The sequence below is a fragment of the Aulonocara sp. 'chitande type north' Nkhata Bay genome, linkage group LG16, assembly GCF_057382095.1.
Source record: "Aulonocara sp. 'chitande type north' Nkhata Bay isolate Kocher_YH1m ecotype deep benthic linkage group LG16, A_spYH_male_GT1.1, whole genome shotgun sequence".
Taxonomy (NCBI): domain Eukaryota; kingdom Metazoa; phylum Chordata; class Actinopteri; order Cichliformes; family Cichlidae; genus Aulonocara; species Aulonocara sp. 'chitande type north' Nkhata Bay.
In genome coordinates this window covers 13,928,214-13,954,303 of record NC_141359.1, presented here as the reverse complement: position 1 = coordinate 13,954,303, position 26,090 = coordinate 13,928,214, and the positions used below count along the sequence as shown (strand labels likewise).

General features: G+C 39.4%; 1 protein-coding gene across 3 annotated transcripts; it reads left to right on the top strand.

Moving 5' to 3' along the window:
• Positions 1–53: 53 nt before the first annotated feature.
• On the top strand, positions 54–21,842 carry epsti1 (epithelial stromal interaction 1). 3 transcript variants are annotated; one of them, XM_086266820.1, is made up of 11 exons: positions 54–140; positions 268–599; positions 5,466–5,524; positions 5,610–5,693; positions 5,785–5,858; positions 6,103–6,186; positions 9,027–9,100; positions 10,871–10,949; positions 17,459–17,529; positions 17,925–18,082; positions 20,516–21,842. In XM_086266820.1, exons 2-11 carry the CDS (start codon positions 439–441, stop codon positions 20,659–20,661), a joined length of 990 nt encoding a protein of 329 aa, XP_086122946.1. In that variant the 5' UTR covers positions 54–140; positions 268–438; the 3' UTR covers positions 20,662–21,842. The 3 variants fall into 3 exon arrangements, with proteins under 3 accessions (XP_086122946.1, XP_086122945.1, XP_086122944.1); XM_086266819.1 differs by having other exon boundaries at positions 265–599; XM_086266818.1 differs by having other exon boundaries at positions 57–599.
• The last annotated feature ends 4,248 nt before the right edge of the window (positions 21,843–26,090 follow it).

Here is a 26,090-nt window from a genome sequence, read left to right as displayed (position 1 = left end):
GCGTGACGTCAACTCCAAAGCCCATGTTATCGTCCCAGAATGCATTGTGTGCAAAAAAAACATGGCCGCTCTCACGGCTTCAAAATAGTTTTAAACAACGAAGATTTAATGAATGACAAAAAAACTGCAGTTATTCTCAAGTATGTTTTTTATGTAGTGGAGATAATTTGTAACATATTTAGAGTAACTTGTCATAATAGTCGGGGTTCCTTTTAAGAGGTCTTGAGAGGTCTTTTAAAATTCTCCTCTGCCATTTGTCCTCAGCAGATGGCGCTGTTGGTTAAAAAAAATCCTCCCACTCCGCTGTGCCCTCACGTCGCCTGACTACACTTGGAAAAGAAAACTGGGCTTAGAATAGAAACACATTAACTGGTGCCCGCAGACTAACTAGCTTCAGGCAGACATCTTCTCCGAGGTTGTCGGTGTGCAGGTTACACGATGGATTACGACCAAAGATACAAAAGGAACCAGGTAAACCCCGAGGAAAACCAAAACGCCAGACACCCGAGACAGATGACAGATGTGTCTGGACAGGATCAAACACTTCCAAATCCAAATGTTCACGGAAATCCACAAGTGCCAACTGGACAGCCACGGTAGTAAGTACAAAGTTTGTGTTGATAAAACAAAGAACTGAAAACTGAAAAACAAAGCAAAACACACACACACACACACACAGAGAGAGAGAGCTCATGTTGTCATTTATAGATCCACAGAGGAGGCTGAATAAACCGCCTCTTATGTGCAAATTTCTTCATTGCCTAACATTTATTCTATTTGTGTTACATTTTATTTACTGGAGTAGATTTCTGTTTTCCTACAGAGCTGACTTTCACTTTCGTTTCACGGAATCGGAGAGTGAAACGTTGCCTTCAATGTTCGTGGTAAAGCACAGCAGTGTTTGAGAACTGCACAAAAATCCATTTTTTGCTATCTTGGCACCTCTTTTGCTCATTTAAAGCTCCTCTGAGCTACAGAGTAAAATCATCTTTTTTCCCCATTTAAGGTCTTGGCGTAAAGTGAGGCTATTTTGAAATACATCTCGAGAAAGATAATAGCAGATGTGGTTTATCCACTGCTGCTATTATGAGAAAGCGACACACAGAGATGAATTTCAATTTTAAAAAGGCAAAGAATGGTAATCTCTTACTGACAAGTTGCCTCAGCAGGCTAGAATGCAATACGACCACAAAATCAGTGGACCCAATCTCTCACCTAGCTGTCACCACTGCTATTGCACTTTGAGTGTTACATGTTTCCATCTGCTGCCCTGCTGAAAGTCACTCATGGAAACCCAGGACATCATTAGCTGAGGAAGAAGTGCAGAGGTGAAAATGGTTGCACCAAAGGAGAAGATTGAAAATGTTTCCTGGAAAAAACCATTACGACTGCATTTTATTTTTTGCTTGCACCCCAGGGTTGATTTTCTGTTAAGATAACCAGTAAGACGCTCTTTGAATAAAACTGGTTTTGAAATTTGCCATTGCCATAATCCCCACTCCAAACACTATGATGCATTCCTGTTCTCGCAAATCAGCGCAGGGAACCAGATAATGATCCCCAAAACCCCAAATGCAAATCATCTCCCCGTGTCAAAATCTATTTCTCAGCTATAGCGCGAACTAGCCTTTTGCAAGTGCTTGTCACCGCGCTGCATGTCAGCGGGAAGAAAGCTGATACCCACATATCTGGCATTTCAAGACACTATAAGCCCTCATGATTTGATTTGTCTTCTTGATAATTGGAACAATTACACACAGCATTAGTAAGCCCCATCCACCCATTCTGTTCATGACTAATTTTTCATGGACCTGAAGTTGGGGGAGGACAGGCTGTAGGAAATGACGATGGAGTTGAGTGAGGTGTTAATGTCTCCAACCTCAGACAGATGTGGTGGATCTTGGATAGACATGTTTCTGGTAAGACTCCCTTACAGAGGAGCAAAAGGCCAGGAAACACTTGCTCATACAGTCATCGTGTGTCTATATGTGTGCATGTCTGTGTGTGTGTGCGTGTAGGGTTTGGCGCTGTTGCTATGGCATAGATCTCATTTCTGAGAATATTAATAACCCTTTGAGGGTGTCACCTTTTTTGTTACTATATATGGTTGTGGTCCACGCACACAGACACACACACTCACACACCCACACACACACACACACACACACACACACACACACACACACACACACACACACACACACACACACACACACACAGAGAGAGAGAGAGCTCATGTTGTCATTTATAGATCCACAGAGGAGGCTGAATAAACCGCCTCTTATGTGCAAATTTCTTCATTGCCTAACATTTATTCTATTTGTGTTACATTTTATTTACTGGAGTAGATTTCTGTTTTCCTACAGAGCTGACTTTCACTTTCGTTTCACGGAATCGGAGAGTGAAACGTTGCCTTCAATGTTCGTGGTAAAGCACAGCTTCTATGTATACGAAGAAAGTATCTTTTATAAGCAGTTTTATAAGCATGTTGAGCAAAGTAAACAGGCGTGTTATCAAAGTGCAGTCTGTAAAGATGTCTTGATTTTACTCAAGTAAACAGAAATCACATGAACATTAGAAAGGAAACAGATGATTTTAAAACCATAGCAGTGCAATTTACTTTGTCCCTTCAAAGCAGCATCATATTAGTTTCATTACCACATACTTTTGGATATTCTTAAACTGCTGGTGGTTTTGCTTTTGAGTGGCTTTTTGGCCATACGTAATATTTATCCTTTATTATTTTTTTATGTTTTTTAAGACTTCAGTACAAAATTTCCTCAAATACAGAAATACAAAGAAAACAAGGGAAAAAATGATGGAATGCAAAATGATATCCCTTACATAACTACTGGAAATTTTCACTTGAATCGTTTTCAGCTAAATGTATGCAGTAAGTTTTTAGCTACTGCTGTGTAACCTAGCCTAACCAAACCTCAGACATGAACGAGAGACATAGAAATTAAGTCATGACAGCTCAGATGTTGCCCGGATTAACAAGGTGTTGAGGAACCAGGACACACTGATGAGAAGTGGGCTACTGGAACAAGAAGCCACAGCTGGGCAAGAGATGAAAATAGGGTGCTGTTGGAATGCTACTATGTAAGTTAATCCCAGCAGAAGAGGTTACATGAATAGAATGAGGGGACCTATGGAATCCTCAATACCCAGCATCCAGATTGACAGCGAAACAACTAGTAGCTCAGTGTTACAACATTGGGAAGAAGGAACTGCTCTCGTGGCTAGAAATTGACGAGGTACACCACAGAAATAGAAGGCAGGAAAATAAACCAGCTGTTCTCCACAGAACCATCCAAGGTGTACTCTCTTGCACAAGATCAACAGGACCCTAAGAGCCTTCTTATAGAACTCTAGTGTTGTTCGCCACATCCCCATTAAGGCCAACTTCAAGCCCAAAGCACAAATCACTGTCAAGTCGCGGGATCTAAAAAGTAGATGCGCTCTTCCCACTACTGTTTTGCATAGGCCTGAATCCCTCAGTGAGGTCATTGACGAGACTGGCTACAGATACTGGCTGTATCCCAATTCAGGGTCTGCAGCCTTAAAGGCCGCCTTTTAAGGCTGATTACGTCACAGCGACGCGACGAAGGCTGTCCCAATTCAAAGGCTGCTCGAAATGCGGCCCTGAAATGCGTCCTTCATTTCCCTGAATTTTAAGGATGTGTAGACTTTGTGGCCCAACATATCCCAGAATGCATAGCGCAAAAAACGGCGGAAGAGGGGCGCACGAAGAGTAAACTTTTAAAAGTAAGTACTGAATATTATGTCACTTATTTATGTGCAAATGTTTAATAAAGAAGAACATTAAAACATTCCTGTTGGCCACATGTCAGCAAAGTTATGTGACATTAGCGACGTTTGTACTAACTTGGTTTTAAAGCCTTTACTTTAAAATATACGCCGTTCAATAGTCGACCTTAATCTTACAGAAAATTTGATTATTTTATGGATATTTAAAGTAAGCACTGAGACAAATTTACTAATGCCAACATATTAAAAGAACAATATTTGTCTCTTATATATAACACAGTTATATATACAGTGAAGATTTAAGGTGACAGGAAATATGAATAAATGCAGCTTGAATTTTTACTGCAGCTCAGTATTTGAAACAGTCATTCACTGCTGTAATAACTAATAATGATTGAAATGATAACTTTAATATTGGCCATATTGTATTTATATTAGTTAATACAATATGGCCAATATTACAAAGTAAGATGACTTTAGTCTCATGAACAACATGAGCTAATTGTTATTTACTAGCTAATCTTAAAATGACTGTTCAGTACAGAAATGAAGCCCAATAATCATGATTCCACAGTCCCGTGGTCTCAGCCTCAGATACTTATCAAATCAAAGCTCATGTAGAAACAAACAAACAAATGAACAAAATATTTTTTCCTTCATTTCTGTCAAATAATGCTGTATGAAATGGTTCCAGCTGTTAGTGTCATGGTTTCTAGGCAACCTGGGCAGCGCCACGGAGGCTAGACCGTCCCATTTCAGAAACCTCGCACTTCCGGCCTTAGCGGCCTTTGAGTACGCGGCCCTTGTGGACCGTTAAGGCTGCGTACTTTAAGGCTGCAGACCCTGAATTGGGATACAGCCACTGTCAGCCACCTCCTCTACATGGATGACATCAAGCTGTATGCCAAGAGTTAACGAGATATCGATTCACTGATCCAAACCACCAGGACGACATCGGAATGTCATTCAGATTTGAGAAGTGTGGTCAGATAGTAACATAGAGAGTGAAGGTAGTCAGACTGGAGGTGATCGAACTACCAGAAGGCAACTATGCAGACAGCTACAAATACCTGGGATTCCCACATGCAAATGGGAACCACGAAAAGCAGCTAGGAAGCTGCAACCACCAAGTACCTGCAGAGGGTCAGGCAAGTCCTGAAGGCATCAGCTGAATGGTTAAAAACAAGATCCAGGCTATCAACACCTACATTCTGCCTGTGATCAGGTACCCTGCTGGGATAATAAGGCTGGCCAAAGGAGCCACTGACATTAAGACATCATCACTGTGTTCTGCATAGTGCTCATTACTCTGCAGTATACATTATTATTAGTATTAATAATAATAATTTCTAGACCAGTGTAGCATTGCAAATTGTACCACACTGATGAGAAAAAGATACTCAAACTGTACTTGGATATACCTTATTGACAATATTTTACCTATACTATTTTTTTAAATTTTTTTACATTATTTTAATAAAGCTTAAATGAAGTGTATGAATAAACTTAAACTACTGATCAAGTTAAATTAATTTGTTAGCGGAGGTGAAACTGCAACGTTTTCTAAATACTTTCAAAATACCTCATTATAAGTGAACAAAGGAAATATTCGACACCAGAAGCACTCAGTTTTTGCATTGTTCTTCTCCTGCCTTAATACCAACAGTCACACTGTGTCTCTGTCCTTGTTTCAGCTCAGATGGATACACCATTATCCCACCAAATGAATCTAAGCGAAACGAGATGAAAACAAGTAATTATGACACCAATTTGATCTTCATTTATTTGACATTTCTCTCCAAATGTATGAAATGAGAGGTCTGTTGTTGTTGCTGCAGTTGCTCAAAAAGAAGAAGAGGCTCTTAACAGATGGAAAGAAACACAGAGAGTCCCCTCTGTATGTGTGAATCCAGAGAGGCTTGGTAATCTGTCCTTACCCTCTACCTTCACCATTTCTATATTTATCTTCACATCCTCACTTACTGACATTTGGCATTCTGATCTTTTATCCAGGTGGTGATGTCACACTGGCTGAAGTCAGGCAAAAACAGCAAATAAATCATCAATCCATGAAACTGCAGAAGAAAGTACATGCCAAGTTATTCACTCTGGAAAGCATCCATTTATTTTCTGTGGAGCTTTACATATATCTAAATATTACAGCAAATTATTTACAGATACCATTTTTGTCTGCTGCCATAAAAAAAACAAAAAACAGACAGTGCATGAAAACATGCCATGTTTGAGATGCAGTAATACATTTCTACTTTAGCTCGCATCCTCTCCTGTTCATCCAAAAATAAAATATTTCATTTCAAATGCTCTTTCTAGATAAAAAAGGCTGAGGATGACAAGAGGAAGAGACAGGAAGAGGAGGAAAAGTTGCAGAAGATGAAAGCAATACAGAGGGAGAAGGTAAGCATAAAATCAAAACATCAAGCAGATTATTATCAGATTATTGTTGTAGTCTTTAGTTTACCATGTAAAGGTAACTGTTGCTGAATAATTGAATTAAATCAAGGGTATGTACTAGAGATGGACCGATCCGATATTACATATCGGTATCGGTTCGATACTGACCTAAATTACTGGATCGGATATCGGAGAGAAATTAAAAAAAAAAATCCATTAAATATCAAAAAAGCACCTCACAAAACTTGCGATATGGCGTAACTCGGCTCATAACCGTAGCACGTCGGAGCAGTATGCATCACGTGATAGAGCGGCTGTGGCGTGCAAGACCTGTTGTCTGGTTGAGCATTCGGAGCCTCGCTACCAAACCGGCATTTCATCTCCGAGGAAGTGATCCCAGAGAGAAGTAAAGCAAGTGTGTAAGTTCATCTCTGAATGTTTGTAAAGCATTCCAGCGTTAAGCTTAACAACAGATATATGGAGCGACTGCCTCTTCTCCCTCTCTCTCCTGCTCCTACTTCAATCATGAAACTGCTTAATGATCAGCTGATCACCTGATTCTGTCGCAGGTCCGTCTCTCTTGTTTGTTTATTGCCCACTTTGCACCAGAAAGAGGAAACCAGCGGCTGAACAACAGCAGCACGTTTAACCTTGATAAGCTGTTGTTAGAATTTATTTAATATTACTTTCTACTCGAGGATCTTTTTCTACGTAGCTGACGGCTGGTAACTGTGCAGGGGCGGATCTAGCAAAGTTTAGCCAGGGGGGCCGATAGGGCATTAACAGAGAAAAGGGGGCACAAAGACATACTTTTCTTTCTTATTCTCATTTAAAATGTCGAGCTTTTAATAAATAATTATCTGAATCTTACACACAAAGTTTTAATCTGATGTAAAATGTATAGAAGTCCGTTACTGTATATAGTAACTATTAAGTCTAATATACCCTAGTAAGCTATACTACTTTTTCCTTTGGGAAGATACCATCTGTGCAGTCTGCAATTCTGTTGAAGAAAGATGTTGAATCTATTTAATTATTCTTGAAAAATAATTTATTTCTGGGCATTTTTTTTTCACACTGCACCAAATTAAAGTTGATTACGTCGATTAAGCATCATGAGGTGGGGGGTGGTTCCCTATTTTTTTTTTTTTTTTTGCAGGGAGTTTTAGAACCCTATTAGTTAGGGTGCTTACTCTTTAAAATACCAGAATAGGGAGGATGGAGTAGGTCTAAGTTTATTAGATTGATCAGTTTTGCTGAACTATGAAATATTTTGGGTGCAGTGTATTTTTTTGCATACAGGTATAACAGAATAGCTTTAGTGTTTGTTTGTTTGTTTTTTAAACTTGAGTTTGAACTTATACAAAATGCAGCAAGATGTTTAAAAAAACAGTTTTGTTGTTTAAAAAACACACTATATCGGATTCATATCGGTATCGGCCGATATCCAAATTTATGCTATCGGTATCGGACATAAAAAAGTGGTATCGTGCCATCTCTAGTATGTACTAATGTCTTGTAGCAAACCATTTGTAATGCTTCAATGCTAAAAACAAAAGATCTGATGGATTTGATTAGAGTGAATACAAGGCTGAGGCCATTGTCTACAGTGGCACTGTATTTCCAGGTTAGCCTAAAACAACAGATGCAAACAGGTAAAACACAACACTGCACATTGTAAACTAGAGCAGGCAGCTAACAGCAAGAACTCGTATTCTTCTACCAAGGCTAATTCCATCCACATGTAAAAACTGATTTCCTGGATCCAATCATATCACCACCATAGTTATTCACTTCTAATTAAGTCCAAACCCCATTTTTGGTGAAATTCCCATGCAAATCCTACTCACAGACATATAGCTAAATCAATCACATTTCCTCACCAGTGAGCATGACAAGTTACTTTTTATTACTGTTATGTTAGTGCTCAGAAGCTTATAAATCTACCCCATGGAACTAATTTTTCTTCCCTTAGTGAGGAGTAATATCATGCTTACCCTGCAGATGTCAGTAGAGACAAGCATCAACATGAGCTCTAGCGAGAGTTTCTCTCACACACACTTGGCACTAAAGCTATGTGAGAACTAACAGATTAATGGACTTTGGGGTTTTCAGCCCCCAAAGAAAAGCTCTTCACTCAGACGTATTCTACTCAACGTTTGGCCCTGCTGTCTTTCCAATAATGGTGATAGAGTAATGCGGAAGGCTGATTAATGGCAAAGACCAAGCCAGTATTCCACAGATCTTTGTCTGTTGTGCCATGACCTCTGTGACAACATAGAACAGAGTATCGGTAATCCAGCAAATAAATACATACATATAAAACAACATGCTGGGTCACACTACATTTCACCCCTGTCTCTGGACTCTCACCACCACCCTCTTTATCTTAAACAGCACACCATGTCCTATTTTACAGTAAGACCATGGTACGAGAAAATAAAGTCTGTGATGCCAGAAAAAGATCATTAAAATAGACAGTACTAGGAGGGATTTTCACCGATGTGACCAAAAATATTTATCACGATATACATTTGAAAATTTGCGATAACGATATAAATGACACTAGACAAAATACTTTACAACTCCACAACTTTATTAGTGCAAAAAAACCCCATCAATGTATTTTCACTTAAGCAAGCAGCTGTTTTTTGCATTAAAGTTATATAAAAATTTCCAGTGTTCGTGCCCAACAAGCATGACTAGCATGTGTATGCATGAATGTTACAGTCCATATAGCATGCTCTAATGTAATGGCTCCGTTAGTCACTTTGGTTAATGTCACTTGCACATTTGGGGGAAAGCAGGTTCGTGGCACGGCAACTGAGTGTGATGTATTGCAGGCTGAGCGTCTACGGGAGAAGGAGCGGCAGGAAGATCAGAGGAGGAGGGAGGAGTTTGAGCCGGACCGCCTCAGGTTAGCCCTGGATCGGGGTTGCTTGGGTTTCATTGCTGTTGCCTTCTGGTATTGTGTGCAGTGTTGTGTTCTGTCATGCTCTAACATGGATCTCTGTTAGTTATATTCAGCATCAGATGTCACAAGAGCAGGCGGAGTGCTGATATGTGTCTAATTTCCTATATGTGTCCCAGTAAAATATGACTTGTCATTGAGCATTCACCAAAGCAGCAGCTGATCTCAGTGGAATGAGCTGGTAGTTGCATAGATCCTATACAGAAGCCATAAACAGAACCTAATTTTAGTGAGGTAAAACTAAGTCTATGCTTTCGTTCATCTTATTATTAGTCGTAGTATCATTGTTATTATTATGATTATTTATTTGATTTGATTTTAAAAGCAATTTTTTGGTTGTAAGTTGAATTCTTAAATCCTTCTTCACATTAAAGTGCAGGACCATAACTAAATCATCATCAATGCAGCTGTGGTCTTCCCTGAAATTATGTCAGCATGCTGTCAATTCAATAATAAAAGTACAACTACAGTACAGTACAGCCCACCAGGTGGCCCCAGCCAACATTTTGGGAATCACTGCTCTAACCCATTCACTACTAGGTTATATCAATCAATGGTATTCTGCACTCTCAATGGTAGCAACTAAAATCACTTGTCTGGAAGTTGACCCAAAGGTTTATCTTGGGTCCCGCCCACTTCCTGCTGCCATTGGTTATTTGGCCCAAAGTTGCTTGAAGTTTCTGAATGTCATTCCCTTTCTATAGTCTCTGGTTGCCACGGCACTGGAAAACATTTGCATAGTTGATGCAGCTTAAGCGTTGAGCTGGAGAAAAACAACAGCCCTGTCAAATTCCACAAATTACAGTAGTACTTGTGGAGGGTATAATAGAGAAAGTGAAGAAAGTATCAAAATGTTTTTCAGCGTCTCCCAGCACACAAGCACAGACAGAGCATGCTTCTCATAACTACTAAATAAATATAAGCCAGTGGAAACCTTTGGCTTCATACCGGATTTAAACCCCAAAATTGCAGGTGAAAGTTCTGTGCCACCATAGTTTTAATGTAGTGTAATTTTTCTTTTTCTGAAAGGACTCTCTCTCTCAGACATCTTGAATTACAACATGCTGTAAGGTTTGCTCCACATACTTCTTAGCCTGACTTTAATATATATTTTCCTTTCAAAATATGTCTTACAAATTAAAGCCGAGAAAAAACAGAAACATTATTCCGTGCTCTCCAAAAAAAGTCATGAGATTTTATTAAATATAGACAGACTAATGATTCAGAGCGTCTACTGTAACTACAGCCCCTTCATTCCTTTTTGTCTGACCACTTTAAATCCATTACCCCAACAGCCACGATGTTACTGGAATATGATCCCTGGCTGACTCCCAAGGTAATTGCTTGTCAAGTGACATCCCTGGTTTCCTTACAAGGTAAACAAAAACAGGAGACAGCAGACCAGTGTACAGAACTGAAGAAACAATGATGATATTTAGAAAAGGGGCTAATGGGTAGCAGAGCAGATGCTCTGTGCACAGTCGGGACAGTGTCACACGGGGACAAACAAACGTGGTCAGCCTTTGTCAGACTGTCAGCTTTTCAGGTCTGTGGAGTGTCTGCTGATTAAAATAATACTTAAGGCCTTATTATTTGTGTGTGTGTGTGTGTGTGTGTGTGTGTGTGTGTGTGTGTGTGTGTGTGTGTGTGTGTGTGTGTGTGTGTGTGACCATGTCTGCTGCACGACAGAAGAAATAAAGTGTTTATCTATTGCAGAACACAGGAGAGGTTTCTTCAGAATTTCGAGAGGAAAGCTTCATCAGCGTCCACCACTGCCATACGCACGTCATCCAGGGTAAGGTGGTGTCCAAATCATATATGTTTTGCTTACTCTGTGCAGCAGTGGGCCTATGCATGCATGTGCTCTATGCATCCTAGGAGTCAGTGCTAACTCTCATATGTGTGGCGTCAGAGAATCTGTGTGGTATTTTACACAAGTAGATCTACATTTGTAGACTGTTTTCTGAGTAAATACCCTTAGGTGCAGAATTTTCATCGTCTGAGGCCACACGGATATTAAACTATATCCCATGTAGGTCGGGTAGGGGTCGGGAGCTTACGTTTATCTACTGGTCATACATGGAGCACACACCGGTACAGTAAGATCACAGATGAGTAAAAGGAAAGAAAATACACCGATAAATATGCCAATGTTTTTGGGGGAGTTTCCTATTATTTTTTTTGTTTTGTATGTATTTTTTATATTCTTGTTACTTGTCAGTATTGTCTTTCTACCTCTTTCAGCCTCTGTTGTTTTTAATGTCTGCTTCCTTTTGTCTTTACTCAGCCTCTCTTTCTCTCTGAATGTTGGTTTTCTTAGAATGGAAGTGGTGGAAGGCTAGGAAAGTTCAAGGGACTTCCCAGAGTTCACACTGAGCAGAGACAGAGACACAACATGACATGACTGCAAGGTTTTCTGCAGAAGACAGAACAGGGTTGTATAACGTGTGCTGGAAGAAGTACACTCAACAAAAATATAAACGCAACACCTTTGTTACTGCTCCCATTCCCCATGGGATGGACGTAGAGACCTAAAATTCATTCCAGATACACAATATAACCATCCCTCCCAAACAGTGGTCACAAATCAGTCCAAATGTGTGGTAGTGGGCACATCTGCTATATTGAGATAATCCATCCCACCTCACAGGTGTGCCACATCAGGATGCTGATCTGACATCATGAGTAGTGCACAGGTGTACCTCAGACTGCCCACAACAAAAGGCCACCCTGGAATGTGCAGTTTTTTGCGCTATTGGGGGTCTGGGGACCCAGAACCGGTCAGTATCTGGTGTGACCACCATGTGCCTCATGCAGTGCAACACATCGTCGCATGGAGTCTATCAGATTGTCAATTGTGGCCTGTGGAATGTTGGTCCACTCCACTTCAATGGCTGTGCGAGGTTGTTGGATATTCGTGGGAACTGGTACACGCTGTCGTATACGCCGGTCAAGCACATCCCGAACATGCTCAATGGGTGACATGTCCGGTGAGTATGCTGGCCATGCAAGAACTGGGACATTCTCAGCTGCCATCTGCCCTGAACAATGTGAACCATGATTCATCTGTGAAGCGCACACCTCTCCAACGTGCCAGACGCCATCGAATGTGAGCATTTGCCCACACAAGTCTGTTACGGCGACGAGCTGGAGTCAGGTCAAGACCCCGATGAGGACGACGGGCATGCAGTTGAGCGTCCCTGAGACGGTTTCTGACAGTTTGTGCAGAAATTGTTTGGTTGTGCAAACCAATTGTTCCAGCAGCTGTCTGGGTGGCTGGTCTCAGACGATCTTGGAGGTGAACCTGCTGGATGTGGAGGTCCTGGGCTGGTGTGGTTACACGAGGTCTGCGGTTGTGAGGCCGGTTGGATGTGCTGCCATATTCTCTGAAACGCCTGTGGAGACGGCTTATGGTTGAGAAATGAACATTCAATGCACGGGCGACAGATCTGGTTGACATTCCTGCTGTCAGCATGCCAGTTGCACGCTCCCTCATTGCTTGTGGCATCTGTGGCATTTTGCTGTGAGACAAAACTGCACATTCCAGGGTGGCCTTTTGTTGTGGGCAGTCTGAGGTACACCTGTGCACTACTCATGATGTCAGATCAGCATCCTGATGTGGCACACCTGTGAGGTGGGATGGATTATCTCAATATAGCAGATGTGCCCACTACCACACATTTGGACTGATTTGTGACCACTGTTTGGGAGGGATGGTTATATTGTGTATCTGGAATGAATTTTAGGTCTCTACGTCCATCCCATGGGGAATGGGAGCAGTAACAAAGGTGTTGCGTTTATATTTTTGTTGAGTGTATGTAGAGGGAAAAATAAAAACCAAAAAAACCTGTTCCTCCCTAACGGATCACTTGTCTTGTCAGTCTAATAATGTGAATGGAAAAGACAATCACTTAAATGGGGGTGTATAAAAATGGCAGATTAAAAAAAACATATTTACTTTGAAACATTGACTCCCCAAGTCGGCATTAGAAGATACAAAATTCAAAACTGAGGTTTAAAAAAGCTAAATTCTGAAATAAATGGTATAAAAAGTAATACATTTTCACTTATGTATAAATTCCGAGTCACTAAGAGAGGATAATTATACCAAAATTGCAAGTGTCCAAAAATTTATTAATTTATAAGACTGATGTAGTGGCTAAAAAAATTGCACAATAATAATGTCAGGTCATAAGATTGCACATCAAACTTTTAATGTAGCATCTGAGTATTGTGAGTAAACAGTAAAACGTGAAACAAATACAAAACAACATGTCAAAACTGTCTTTGTAAGTAAAGATCATTAAGTTAAAAAAATAGTGAAAAAATCCCAAACTTACATAAAAATATAATTTAAATCAATAATTCCATCCATGTATTTTTGAATGAATTCCATCTTTCCTCCATTTATGTGGTTCAAGTGTACCCCGCCTTTCGCCCGAGTACACTCTGAGCAGGTCACATGTGTGCCGCAAGGCTACTTAATTCAATACAAGATAGAAAAATAAAATTACCTTTCGACCACATAATTCTAAATGGTAATTATAAAATTATCCCATAATTATTCTACTTTGAAAATGTCCTCAGGCGATCATTTACTCTGGCTATAAATAACTCTAAATACCATTTCTCTTAATCATTGCAGGGGCAATGGCTTATTGTCTTACAACAAGTAGATGCTGTAAGCCTCTGAAAATTCAAGGCTATTTTTAGCTCAGAAAATCTGCTTTTATTGCAGAGTGTTGAAAGCTTCTGTCAGAAAGTAAAACATAGTGCTAATAACATGCGTGCTCTCCACCCGACCTATCAGTGATGTTACACAGGAGAAGAAGCGGGGAAATGTTTTCTTTTTTTTGTTTGTTTGTTTTGTTTTTTTTTTAAACAGTTTTTATTCATTATCAAGAAAAGCATAAAACAGAACAAAGCAGACAAAAAAGAAAGAAAAGAAAAAAACCCCAAAGGGAATATATTAAAGTCATTATATACCTGTACAAATACACATATGGGGTAAAGAGGAGAGAGAGAAAAAACAAACAAAAAACAAACATATTTTCGCTCAATTACCCACAGATTTAGAAAGAGAAAAAGATAAACTCCAAGAGTGAATTGTTGTCCTTTACGCTTACTTCCTATTTAACTGAGAACATCTTAATCGCAACCACCCCCCTCAACAGTTGGGACAAATCATTTGGCAAATAAGAAAGCAAAGGGGACCAAACATTGAGAAAGAGACCCTCATTTCCTCCTAAAATAGCAGCAGTTCTTTCATGAGGAATAACTTTGGAAATGTTTTCTTTGTGGGCTTCTCTCACTGTTTTACTTTCTCTCTGCCTCTTTTTGAATCTTGTAGAGCTGATGCAAATCTTTCACCAGGAAAATTAGTGGTGAGAGAGATTGGGGAAAGGAGACTGTAGGTCAGACCTTGGTGCAGAAAGACACAGAAAGCAGTTCTAGTGACAAAGGAGTCTCTATTTTAGGGTGGGATACACACAGAAACAAACAGACAGGATACATAGATGATAAATAGATGATTTGGTGCTGTCTGTGACAGTAGGGTCACAGACAGTACCAAAGCATCACCTCATCCTGGTGTTCTACTTTCTCATCTCACACAACCTTCTCCCATCATATCATGTCATCACCTCTTGTCTTTCCTGCTTTCTCCAATTTTTTCATTGTGTCTCCTACATTTCTCTTCTTTAGTTGTCTGTTTTTACCACTAGTTTCTTTCCTTTCCCTGTCTCATGTCTCATTCCACATCCTTTCCCATCTTCTCTGCTCCTGTGCTCTTGCTATGCTTCCCCCCCCCCCCCTCTCTTTTCTATTCTTTTCTTTTCCCTGCCTTTCCTCTCCTCTCTTTCTGCTGATACTCCCAGGCTTCAGCTCTTTCAGATCGATGTCACAGATTAAGAGATGAAAGCTTGCGGCCACAGAGCAGCAAAAGGCAAACTTCTTCATGTGGTTCTGACCAAGACCCTGGGAGCTGTTGTTCTTTCAGCATTGGCTCCATAAGTCACATTGCTCTCCCCTTCATATCCTCTATTTGTAGGCGGGTGCTTGTGTGTTTGGTGGGAGATTTGATACTAAGCTTTGATGCAGCAGAGGGCTGACACAGGTGGGCTGTGCTCCGTCTTCCCCTCACTGACCCATTAACTCTCCTGGGAAGAAAAACAGAGTAAAAACGAGTGAGATGAATGTGTTGAATTCATTTCTTGTCAGTAATTAAGCAAACTCCAGTGTAAACTCCTCCAGTGGTATAGTGGCTGATGTATTTGCTTGGCAAGAAAAGGGTGCTGCTTTGATTCTAGCCTTCTTTTAGGAAGGGCATCCAGTGTAAAACTCAATCTAAATCAAACTTACAACACCTTGACTCCTTTTTAGCCATTCTTTTGTAGATGTGCTGCTGTGCTTTGGGGTCATTGTCCTGTTGCATAACCCAATTTAAATTATTCTCACATTTGACTCTAAAATACTTGGGTATTCAGAGGAGTTCATGGTTGACCTGCTGCCCAGGTCACGCAGCTACAAAATGAATAATGCTCAAATCATCACCCTCCACCACTGTGCTGGACAGTTTTTATCAGGTGTGTGTGCTGATATGCTATGTTTAGTTTTCTCACAACATGGTGCTGTGCATTGTGGACAAACTCTCCACTTTTGTTTTGTCTGTCTGAAACACATTGTTCTGCAAATCTTGTGGGGCTTTTTTTTTTTCAAAAGCAGCATTGCGAACCAAAGTGTAGGCAGTAGCAATTCCTTTTTAAAGAAGGAATTGTTGTAGAATTGTCACTGACATTTTTCCTAATTGGCATTGTGTTAACAAACAGTTGCTTGAGTGTGATTATTAAATAGAAAGCACTTAGATGTAGAAAAAAAGTGTGTATGAGAATAGGTGAATGAGATATGTTGTATAAACAGCATGTCTCATATAAGAGCCAGTTATTTACTTCGGCTAACTATGATCAAATGCACCTAGCTGCGACTTACCCTCCTAATGCCTACGGTAGCAGTAAGTGTGGACTTTCTCACACAATGCTTCTGCATTTTGGCTTAGTTCTAAGGTTGTATTTACCTAATCTTAAAATCTGCCAATGGCCATACTAGCTTTATGATAATCTGATACATTAACCATTAGGATTTAAACAGAGTTTAAATTTCTACACCGTAAAAAAAAAAGTCCTAAAAAACAGTAATATTCTGGCAGCTGGGGCACCAAAATAATACCATAAAATAACAGCAAAGAACTTTCCCATGAAAATACGGTTATTTCAGTAATGACAATACAGTCTTTTTCAAGTACTTTTAAACATTAAATTAGGAATGATTTAATGTGATTGAACAATGAAATTACCTCTAAACAAGGTCAATGAATGCGGCAATATGAAAAATAATACTTAAATGTACAGAAATATACAGTTAACAGTTGGTTTAAATAATAATGGATTGCATTCATATAGCGCTTCATGAGACCCTCAAAGCGCTTTACAATTCCACTTTATAATTCCCCTCTGCCCATCACCAGTAGGTGGTAGGTGAAGAGTCTTGCCCAAGGACACAACGACCGAGCGTGTCTGAGCCGGGGCTCGAACCGGCAACCTTCCGATTACAAGGCGAACTGCCAACTCTTGAGCCACGATCGCCCAAAATAACAATAATAATTATTATTATTTGATGAAAAAAAAAGTTTATACGAATCATTTTATATATTTTTCCATAGCATTACATTGGAATTTAACAGTTAAATCTTTCAAATAACAGACAAATATTTGTGAAATTATGATGCATTTGTGAATGTTTTTAACAATCTAAATATGCACATGTAAAGACAAATACATTTAAAAAACAAGAAAATTATGTTTTATTACATTTACAGTGATTTTACGTTAATTTACATTTGAAATGTAAAATCACTGTCTATTTATGTAAATTTAATGATATTCTAGAAGAACAGTACAAAACTGTAAAATACGCAGTAAACTACTTTTATATTACAATTTTTTTTACAGTGTAGAGAAGGTCTTGCTTATTTCAGCAAGATAACAACAAACCACATTTTGTATGTATTCCAACCGCACAGATCCATTTAAAATGATTTATTACAGCAGAACAACATAGTGGGAGTTGAGAAATTATCCTCACCTCAAAGAGGCACCATGAGGACAGCAGGAGGTGTTGTCAGTGGGAGAGAGGAATGTTTTTTTTTTTTTTCCAACTGTCAGACCTATGACCTTTACAATAATACAAATTCTTCAGTCTTAGCGGGCGGAAATTTGACATTTTCTTTTTTTCCCTTTTTTTTGTCAGAGCACAGATGTGGAGGGTAAACAGACAAAGGAATCAAGAAATCTGAGAGAAGTGCAGCTGGAACACAAGAGGTATGAAGACCCTTTATATCTTATATCTTATGTAAAGTTAACATAAAAGCACACAATTTGGAAGAAACGGTGCTGAGCCACTTGATGAAAGACTCACTCAATATTAAAAAAATGTTGAAACTAAATACAAACTACCCATGCAAGAATGCTCCCAGTAAGATTAATAGTGTGTTTTTGTTCATTCCTTTTGGAACAAAACCAGTGTAGACTGGCTGGGTTGATGGATGTTAAGTGGCTGCAACTTCCACTATATTTTAGTGGGTACAGAAGTTTAAAAAACTGTCAAACACTTCCCGCTCACTGACATTTGGAGCCTGCAGGCATGTGGAGTTGTAAAATAGAACATTTGCAAGTTTTATGTGAAGCATTTTGTTAAGTTCACTATGCTTTGACAGGGTGAACGCGGTCTTTTTGGACAAGCTTGAAGGTCAAGCCAGAGGAAGCGAGAGAGAGCCAAAATTCGAAAGTACTCAGGAGGCAGAAAGTCAAGCCCCGTTGTCACACCTGAAACCAGATCCAGAACAGAGCTGCTCCGGCTGGACAGAAGAAGCTGGTGAGCTTAGACTGGACCTGTAAATAACGCTCATTGTTCTGTTTCTCATGCCTTTTTTTTTAGTCTGGCTCAGCACTGGTTAACCAAACCTAAATCGGACATTTGAGAAGACTTGCCCACCTCATCCTTTTTCAGTGGACTCTGACTGCCTGTTTAGTCTATGTTAGGTGTAGGTGCTTTACATGCTTCAAAAATGTAGGTAGGAAACTATGTGTGGTACGTTGTGATACTGTAGCTCCGGGCATTCAAAACCTGCTGAAACTAGTGCTTTTAGTAATGGGGAGCCGTAAATGTGTGTGTGTCTCTATACTGTAAGTGTGAGTAACAAAGTATTTTCCACTTCTGCCTGGCACGGATGATGCCAAATATCAAACACATTTAAATGTGTGACTTAGTAGACAGGGCACTGAGAGGATCAAAGCTTGACGCACGCAAACTTCTACTGTTTGTTATTACGATTCTGGCAGTCTTCGAGGTAAATTCTCTACTTGCGCTGAAGCAAGGCAAGACTGACAGACTCTTGGCCTGGAGCCAGACAGATGTGCCAAGGGGCAATGCCGCCCTTATACAATTGTTCTGGATTGACACCTGACTGGATACAGATGCAGATATGAATAACTCGTGTTCACAGCAAACAAAAGAAAACAGACTACCTATTGCATTTGAACATGTTCACCAAATGTGCGTTCTTTTTCAAATTATTGTGGTTAAAAACATTTATATTGTTGTATTCCTAATATTTTTAACTATGATATATAGAGAGAAATGTATAATATTTTTAACGTATTTATTAATAAATAATACTCTCTGCAAATAGAAAGTGTACATATAATCTTTTAAAAAGTGAGTTACAACAGTGGGTGTCTGCAGCCCACTGTGAAACACGGTCGAGGCGCTTTCGTTGTTTGGGACTGCTTTTCAGCTAGTGGAGTTATGAACGCAGAAAATCTCATCAGATGGTCACACCCTAACTTTCTTTATTATTTGTTAGAGAATGTTATCCCATACAGAGTAACTATGTGGGATCATAATTTACAAAAAAAAACCCATAATGCTGTAAATAAATGAAATAATTAATTGAGACGTGGAGCTTTGAAACCATAAAGACATCAAGAAAATGTTTGTTGACATAACTCAGGCAACACGGCAGTTTTTCTCATATTACAATCGGACTTCGTAGGGTTTCAGATCAGGAGGCTATGTCCATGTTTTACATACAGTCTATGGACAACGCTGAGCACACGCCCATTTCAATAGTGTCATCTTTATTCAAACCTTCTGTGCCACTTTTCACCCCGTTGAAAGTAGTTTGCCTAGCGGTCCACTGGAGGGCACTCCTGAAACTCTCAGATTGACCTAATGCATGCCCTGTTGACCTCATATTCTGTTTTGAGTTAGACCACAGTGCACAGATGACAAAACTTGAACAAAGGACAAATAAGCTAAGATCTGTATTTGGTGTAATTGCTCTTGACAAAGGAAGGGCTAAGGATGTATTGGAATCTGGTATTGGTAGTAAACAGTATCTTGTCCTACCACTCAGTTGCTTTTCATTCTTCGCTAATTGCTGTCTGAACACTAGCCACCAGCCCTATCTGCCAGCTAGCCCGATGATCATGTCTTTCCACTCTGCCGGAACCTGTTTGGGTGAAGGCCTCTCCTGTCCCTCACTATTTGCCAGCCCCACTCATCAAAGACCATCAACTAAAAAAAAAACCACCGCCTTTTTCTCGACTTCGCCGATGAATGGTTTGGCGAAAGTGTGCTTCTTCTTCGCTCTTGTTTTTATTGCCCAGTCCAATAATTTGTGGTGCAGACTGTGTTTTTACATGCAAATGATTAATTTAGGGAATGTCTGCAACCATTCATTGCTACAGATGGGAATGGAAACCAGCCTTGTGTAAGCTCTTACAATGTCACCATCAATGAGATTTATTAAAGAGAAGATCATTATATAAATTTTTTAGTCATGAATCTGCTATGTTTAACAATGATAATGCCCTATTATTACTGTGATAATCGGCGTCATCATACCCCAGCAGCATCATAATGAACGATGGGGGACTCGAGAGGAATAGTTGCTAAAGTTATCAGACAGGAGAGTCTCTATGCTGCCTGAAAGAAATGACTGTAAACATTGGAATCCCCCTTTCCTTTGTTTGACTATATTATTAACAAAATATCTAAGAAAATCAAGATTTTGGGGATTGGCTCTAGAGCGTTTGGTAACCAATCATGTGTACAAATGTTCTGCAAAACAGATCGTGCTAGCTGAAAAAGAAAATATGAAAACATGGTATGATAAGGCCTCCAGCTATACATGAGAAGGAAAGAAAGTATATTTCAGGACAATCAAGGAGCCCTCTTTCCACAGGGGTCTCAAGAGAACAACAAATTAAACTTTATGTGTATTCTTTCCTGTGTGTTTTCCAGACCCACGGGCTGAGTATGACCAGGCCCTGATGAAGCTCATCAAGAGCTTTCCAAACTGTGACAGAGACTTCCTAGAGGACATCTTTACCCAGTGTAACAGGGATTATGAGGAGGCGTCCACACTACTTATCAGCACACTGAGTTGAACTTCATGTATTATAATTTTTTTCCCCATAAACACAACAATTTACAACAGCTCCTACAGGCATCTAGAGAGAAAAGAGTTAATGAAGGAGCTGTTTGTCCTTAATTTTCTGTTTAACACTGTAGGCCATGGGCCAAATAAGCATGTTTACTCAGGGTGCAGATGGTAGAGAATTGGCAAAGACAAAGTTTATCTACTTTGATGGTAGATCAGTATACAAAGCAGAGCTGACTACAATGCATTAGACTCCTTTGAAAACATACCTACATGATATGTGCTCTATGGGATCTGTTTTTGGTTATGCTATTAATCACTGAGTGTTTGGTGTTGTGTATCTGTCTGCATTCAGTAGTGAGTCATGTTGTGGTTTTGTCTTGACATCGAGTAGAATTGATGCTCGTTTTCACCAGTTTGGTTAAAGGTCATCGCAATGACTCAAAATCTTCAGCTCATATTTGGAGCTCTTGATTAAATCAGTGTGTGCAAATGGAAGAAAGCACTAGCAACATGCATGATGCTTTTTGTTCTGTTTTATAATTAAAGTTGTGTGTAATGTATCTATAGAAAAAAAAAAATTTAAGTATGTCATTTTTGACTTTAGAAAATTGTTCTGCCACGTTGTGCCAGTCGGGACAGAAACGTTCTAACAGGCACATACAAAAATGACATTTTTCCAAAGAAGTCCAGTTATTCTTTCTTGAAAACAAGGTTTTTTGTAGAAAGCCTTTTTGTTATTAGTTTCAGTTCAAAGTCAAAGTTGTTTTTAGGGGGCTGCAGGGAAACACTGTTTGGTTGAATGTTCATCACTGTTTATATTCATGTGTTGTAGCCATTTAATCCCTTTGCTTCTCATCACTGTGTTACACAGTGGGCAGTGAGCTGCTGCTGGTGCAGTAAAATTTAACCTCATAACATCAATGAACTGGACAGCACAGGTGGTTATCACCTGGTGGTGGCAACAAAAGAACAAAGGGCGTTGCTCTCAACACGAGGGGCTGAAAATCCCCTTTTACTAAAGCATGAAGTCATGAGGAGTGCTACAGAGTCATCCGGGAAATGTCTTCCCTTTGGAGAACACCAAGAAATCACATATTATTGCAGCAGTTTTACACTTAGTCATAAAGGTGATGCATTTAAATTTCAGTGAAAAATATTTACTGTGTGGTATACCCCTAAATAAACTCATCTATTTAAATCAAAGTCAGTACATTTTCATTTCTGTGTAGACAGATATTACAGTTTTGTATTGTGCATTTCAGTAGTATATCAAAAAAGATCACAGAGACATAGAGCAGAAAGCTGCTCATATTCTAATTTATTTACTGCTAGCAAGTGAGCTAGCAGTCACACATTCCTTTGCTGGTACAATTGTCATAGTAAGAATATCAAATCATGGCAAGGCTCATTGGCTAATGACTTGTTACTGACAAGTCATTAGCCAATGAGCAAGTGTAATATACCATTGATAATCCTCCTTTTTGAAAGGACAGATTTTATTTTTATTCAATATGATTCAAAATAAGTGACCAAGATATAAACTTAACAGCAAAGTGTTTACAGAGGTAAGGAAAGAAGACCTTTTTTTTGCAACCATAGCTATTGCCCTGTGGATTTCAGGAAGAATGCAAGTTTCAGGCTCTTCTGCACTGGCCTAATTTTTTCCAACCAGGTAGCTATGGTCATGTTTTTTCACTGTCTATGCAAGCAGCTCAAGCAAACAACAGATCCCCAGATCAGTTCAGCAGCAGGTGAGTTCAGATGACCCCATTCAAAGTGAATACGAATTGAGAGTGTTGAAGCCTGAAATGCATCCACGTAAATCCTGCCTAAGCATCATTATATTTGCTTCATTCTCTCCAGGCAGCTCCAGCATTTAAACCACACAGGGTATTTCCAGTTGTGTGAATGCTGCATTGCAGTACGCATATTTATAAATAGAAAGAAATATGCTCTGCCTAAAATGTATTATTTAATTAACAAAACGTTATAATTCACGTGTAGAACCACAAAAAATTGCAACCACTCGATCATATTTTTTATTTAATCCCAAAATCGGGTGGGGAATGATGAGGTTAGATCATAATGTGCAGCAGTCACAAATACAGTAAGAGAAAATGTTTTTGGAAAGCCTTGAGGCCTTTTGAGTGTATCACTATCAAGAAAACAGGAAAAATCTTGAAATGAACTGGGTATGTACGTGTCTGTGTGGGTGAGAGGTGGGGAAACACCACTTATATGTTGCTTAATCAATACAGTTCAGTGAACATCTGGGAGCTGATGAGACACTGGTGTGGGAAGGTATCGGGTGATGTCTCCTCAGGCTGTGTGGATCTCTTACGGGACTGTTCGCTCACATCAAATGTAAACAGCAGAGAGCAGATCATAGCAGTACGTTTACAGTTACAGTTATGTTTTCTAGACCAAAACATAAAATAGATGGATGTGGAATGATTTGTTTTACTTTGGAAAGTAATAAATCAGTCAACCTGCTGCTTGGAAAAGAAACTGGATGTTTTTTTCTGAGTTGCAGGGTCGTGCACTTTATGATATCATATATAGGGAAACATTGGGTATTGGGCAATCTTTGTGTCTGCTGCAATGAATTAATGTCTGTGTAAGACTGGCCTCTTGAGAAAGAAAAAAAAAAGGCAGCGGCATTAGTCATTCGTTCAGACAGCTGAAAACAACTGTGTCTATATTCAGTGCCAAAGCAGAAGGTAGCGTGACTTTTATATTAGAGAAGGGTGCTTGGATGAATGGATGGGCACGCAGAGTGCATGACTTCAGCTCCAAAGACATGTCAGGTTGGTTCACACTTTTGACAAATATCACGGGAAACACCAAAGCAAAACAGAAAGTTAATTAGGGAGAAAATTTTACCCAGCTGTTTGGTCGGCCAGTTTATATGTACAAAACATTTCTTACATTTAGTCACAACTGAACTCTGTGTTTAGCTGATACACCGTAACTAAAACAGATTAGCCAGTCAGTCATATAACAATTACGTCTTTAAGGGTATTGTTTGAGTTACCCTTGAAGAGGTAAATATTTTGCCCAGGAGTTGGAGATCCTCCTGGTCACCTACGTGCTTGGCTGGTTTCCTCCCACAGTCCAAAGACATGCAAGTTTGGTTAAATGGTAATTGCAATTTGGCCATTCTAGCTCTCACTCTCTATGTTAGCACAGCTTTGAAATGATAGACTCTGTATAAAATAGATGTAGGCTCCATTACTGAATTCATGTTGTGAAGTAGTTTTTGGCTCTAGATGTGAAGGAGAAATCAAGGAACACAGCATGCACATATGGTAGCAACTTGTCAGTCACCACCTAGAAGCATACCTCACTTTATTGTCCTTTGTGAAAAATAAAGATTTAATGTAGACCATCATTTGCAAAATGAACATGAACAATAAGTTGTATTAAGTAAGACTAAACTAGTGACTGAGACCACAAACTCACCAGGAAATTGTTTACTAAGGTCAAGGATTGTTTCAGTGTAAGTAGCATATAGGTCTGAAAAGTGAAACAAGTGAAGAAGTACCTTAAACCTGTATTCTTTCAAATGGCCAGCAGAGGGCAACTCCTCTTAGGTAAACAGTTGTGGACTCCTCTGCTCTGTAATCTCAGTAAACATTCCTTCCTCAGTGATTTCAATTATTATTTCATACAACATTATCATGTTGTATGAAATAGAACGTAATGCTTATTTTGTAATTTGTGCTCATTATAAGGTGACATTTATTGTATTCTATCTTGTTAACTTGTCAGTCAAAATACCTACACAATGGTGACACCATGGAAGTCCACCTTTTATATGCAGCATATGGTTTGACCAGTGTCTACTGGATGGATGGATGATGGATGGATGGATGATGGATCATATCTTAGCCTTGCAGGAATTCAGTAACAGTGCCATATTCTCGTTCAGTGGTCTTCACTTGGTTACTTCAGTTTTTAAGGCAGATTAAAACTGTAGGGTAGAGTGTGCCATACAGTATAAAGTGTACAGTTGAATTGAAAAACAGAAGTAGCATGAGTATCATTAAAGATAAAGATTAAATTATGATTACGATGCAGACAAAGTTGTAGCATGACAGCTGACAAACTGATAACTTCCAAGGCCACTCCCAATAAAAATGAAAATAAGAATTAAAGTTCAACCCTAAAAACCAGAAATAAGAATAAGAAATAAGAACTATATACGAAATACATGAAACAGTTTTTGTTTTTTTTTAACATATATTGTGTTTGTCCACATAGCATGCTATAATGTGGGTACGAAAGCAGGGAAAGGGACTCCCAATCCTACACTTTAATTTTATTTTTTAAATGCCTCACATGGCAGTGCAGGGCCCATTTAAAAGGTGTGGCTAAAAACCTTGTAAAACATTTACCTTATCATAAGTCAGAAGTGGCAGCCTTATTTTGCTGCCTCCAAAAATACACTGTTATGTAGTTTTCATGCCTGATTGGCTTTAGCTCATGATACACAGTGACACTGTTTTAGTAATCCGATCACAGTAAATCTTTGCATAACTTTAACCTTGTAATTTCAGTCAACCAACACAACACATAACCTCAACCACAGCCCTGACAGCTTCATAAAAAGACTCCTATGAGTCATTTTGGCTGTGACAAATGACCTACTTTGGACTATAGGTATGAATGCATGTTTCTGATCCTTGTGTGTGGAACAATTGTTTTTCAAGAGCAGGAGGAGATCAGAAACAGACAAAGGCTTGTAGCAGGGGAGGTCTGGTCCAGCAGGAGAGAGGAAGAAGGGGGCAGGTGCAAGAGCAAAGGGATTCTGTCCCAGAGCTTCAAAGCAGAGAGTTTTTTCCAGCATATAATTCAAATTGCACAAAAGAAACACATGTTTTGACACACATGTGCTGAGATGATACATGTAGAGGTAAATACGCTAAACTCCCACATCACTCCCACTGGAGTGAGGGATACTGATCCTTTCCTGTCTGGTTGCTGGCGTTGGTATACTGTTATTGTTGAACAGAGATGAGTCAGAGAACACTGTGTGCACAGGAAGAACTGCCTTTTCATTCTCATGCTAATACTCTTCATGCAGGTCTTGGGTTTCTGTTTGTTGGCCACTAGGTGTGTACTGCAAGCCTGCATGCATTTGTGTGTGTGAGTGAGTGACTCCAATGATATCAGATATTTATTTGAATTACTTCAAAGCCTTGAACTTCAGATTTATTATCTACATGCATTTCTGTAAGGCTTCCCAGATGTTAAAATTTTAGTCTGTTTAAATAGGGGGAATTTACACGAATTTTCAACTCCATTCTTATTCTTGGACTCTGCTAGAGCTGTTTTGCATCTTTCACAGTTCAAAATAATCATTATTATACTGAGCCTTGGTGCAGCCCGTAGACAGTAAAAGATGGTTGTACATAGGATAACATCATTCAT

Excerpts from the sequence above, each read along its gene's own strand:
- epsti1 (XM_086266820.1), top strand. The coding sequence starts at position 439 with ATGGATTACGACCAAAGATACAAAAGGAACCAGGTAAACCCCGAGGAA. Across the intron at positions 5,694-5,784 it reads TGTGAATCCAGAGAGGCTTG|GTGGTGATGTCACACTGGCT; the intron begins GTAATCTGTCCT and ends TCTTTTATCCAG. Across the intron at positions 17,530-17,924 it reads GTGCAGCTGGAACACAAGAG|GGTGAACGCGGTCTTTTTGG; the intron begins GTATGAAGACCC and ends ATGCTTTGACAG.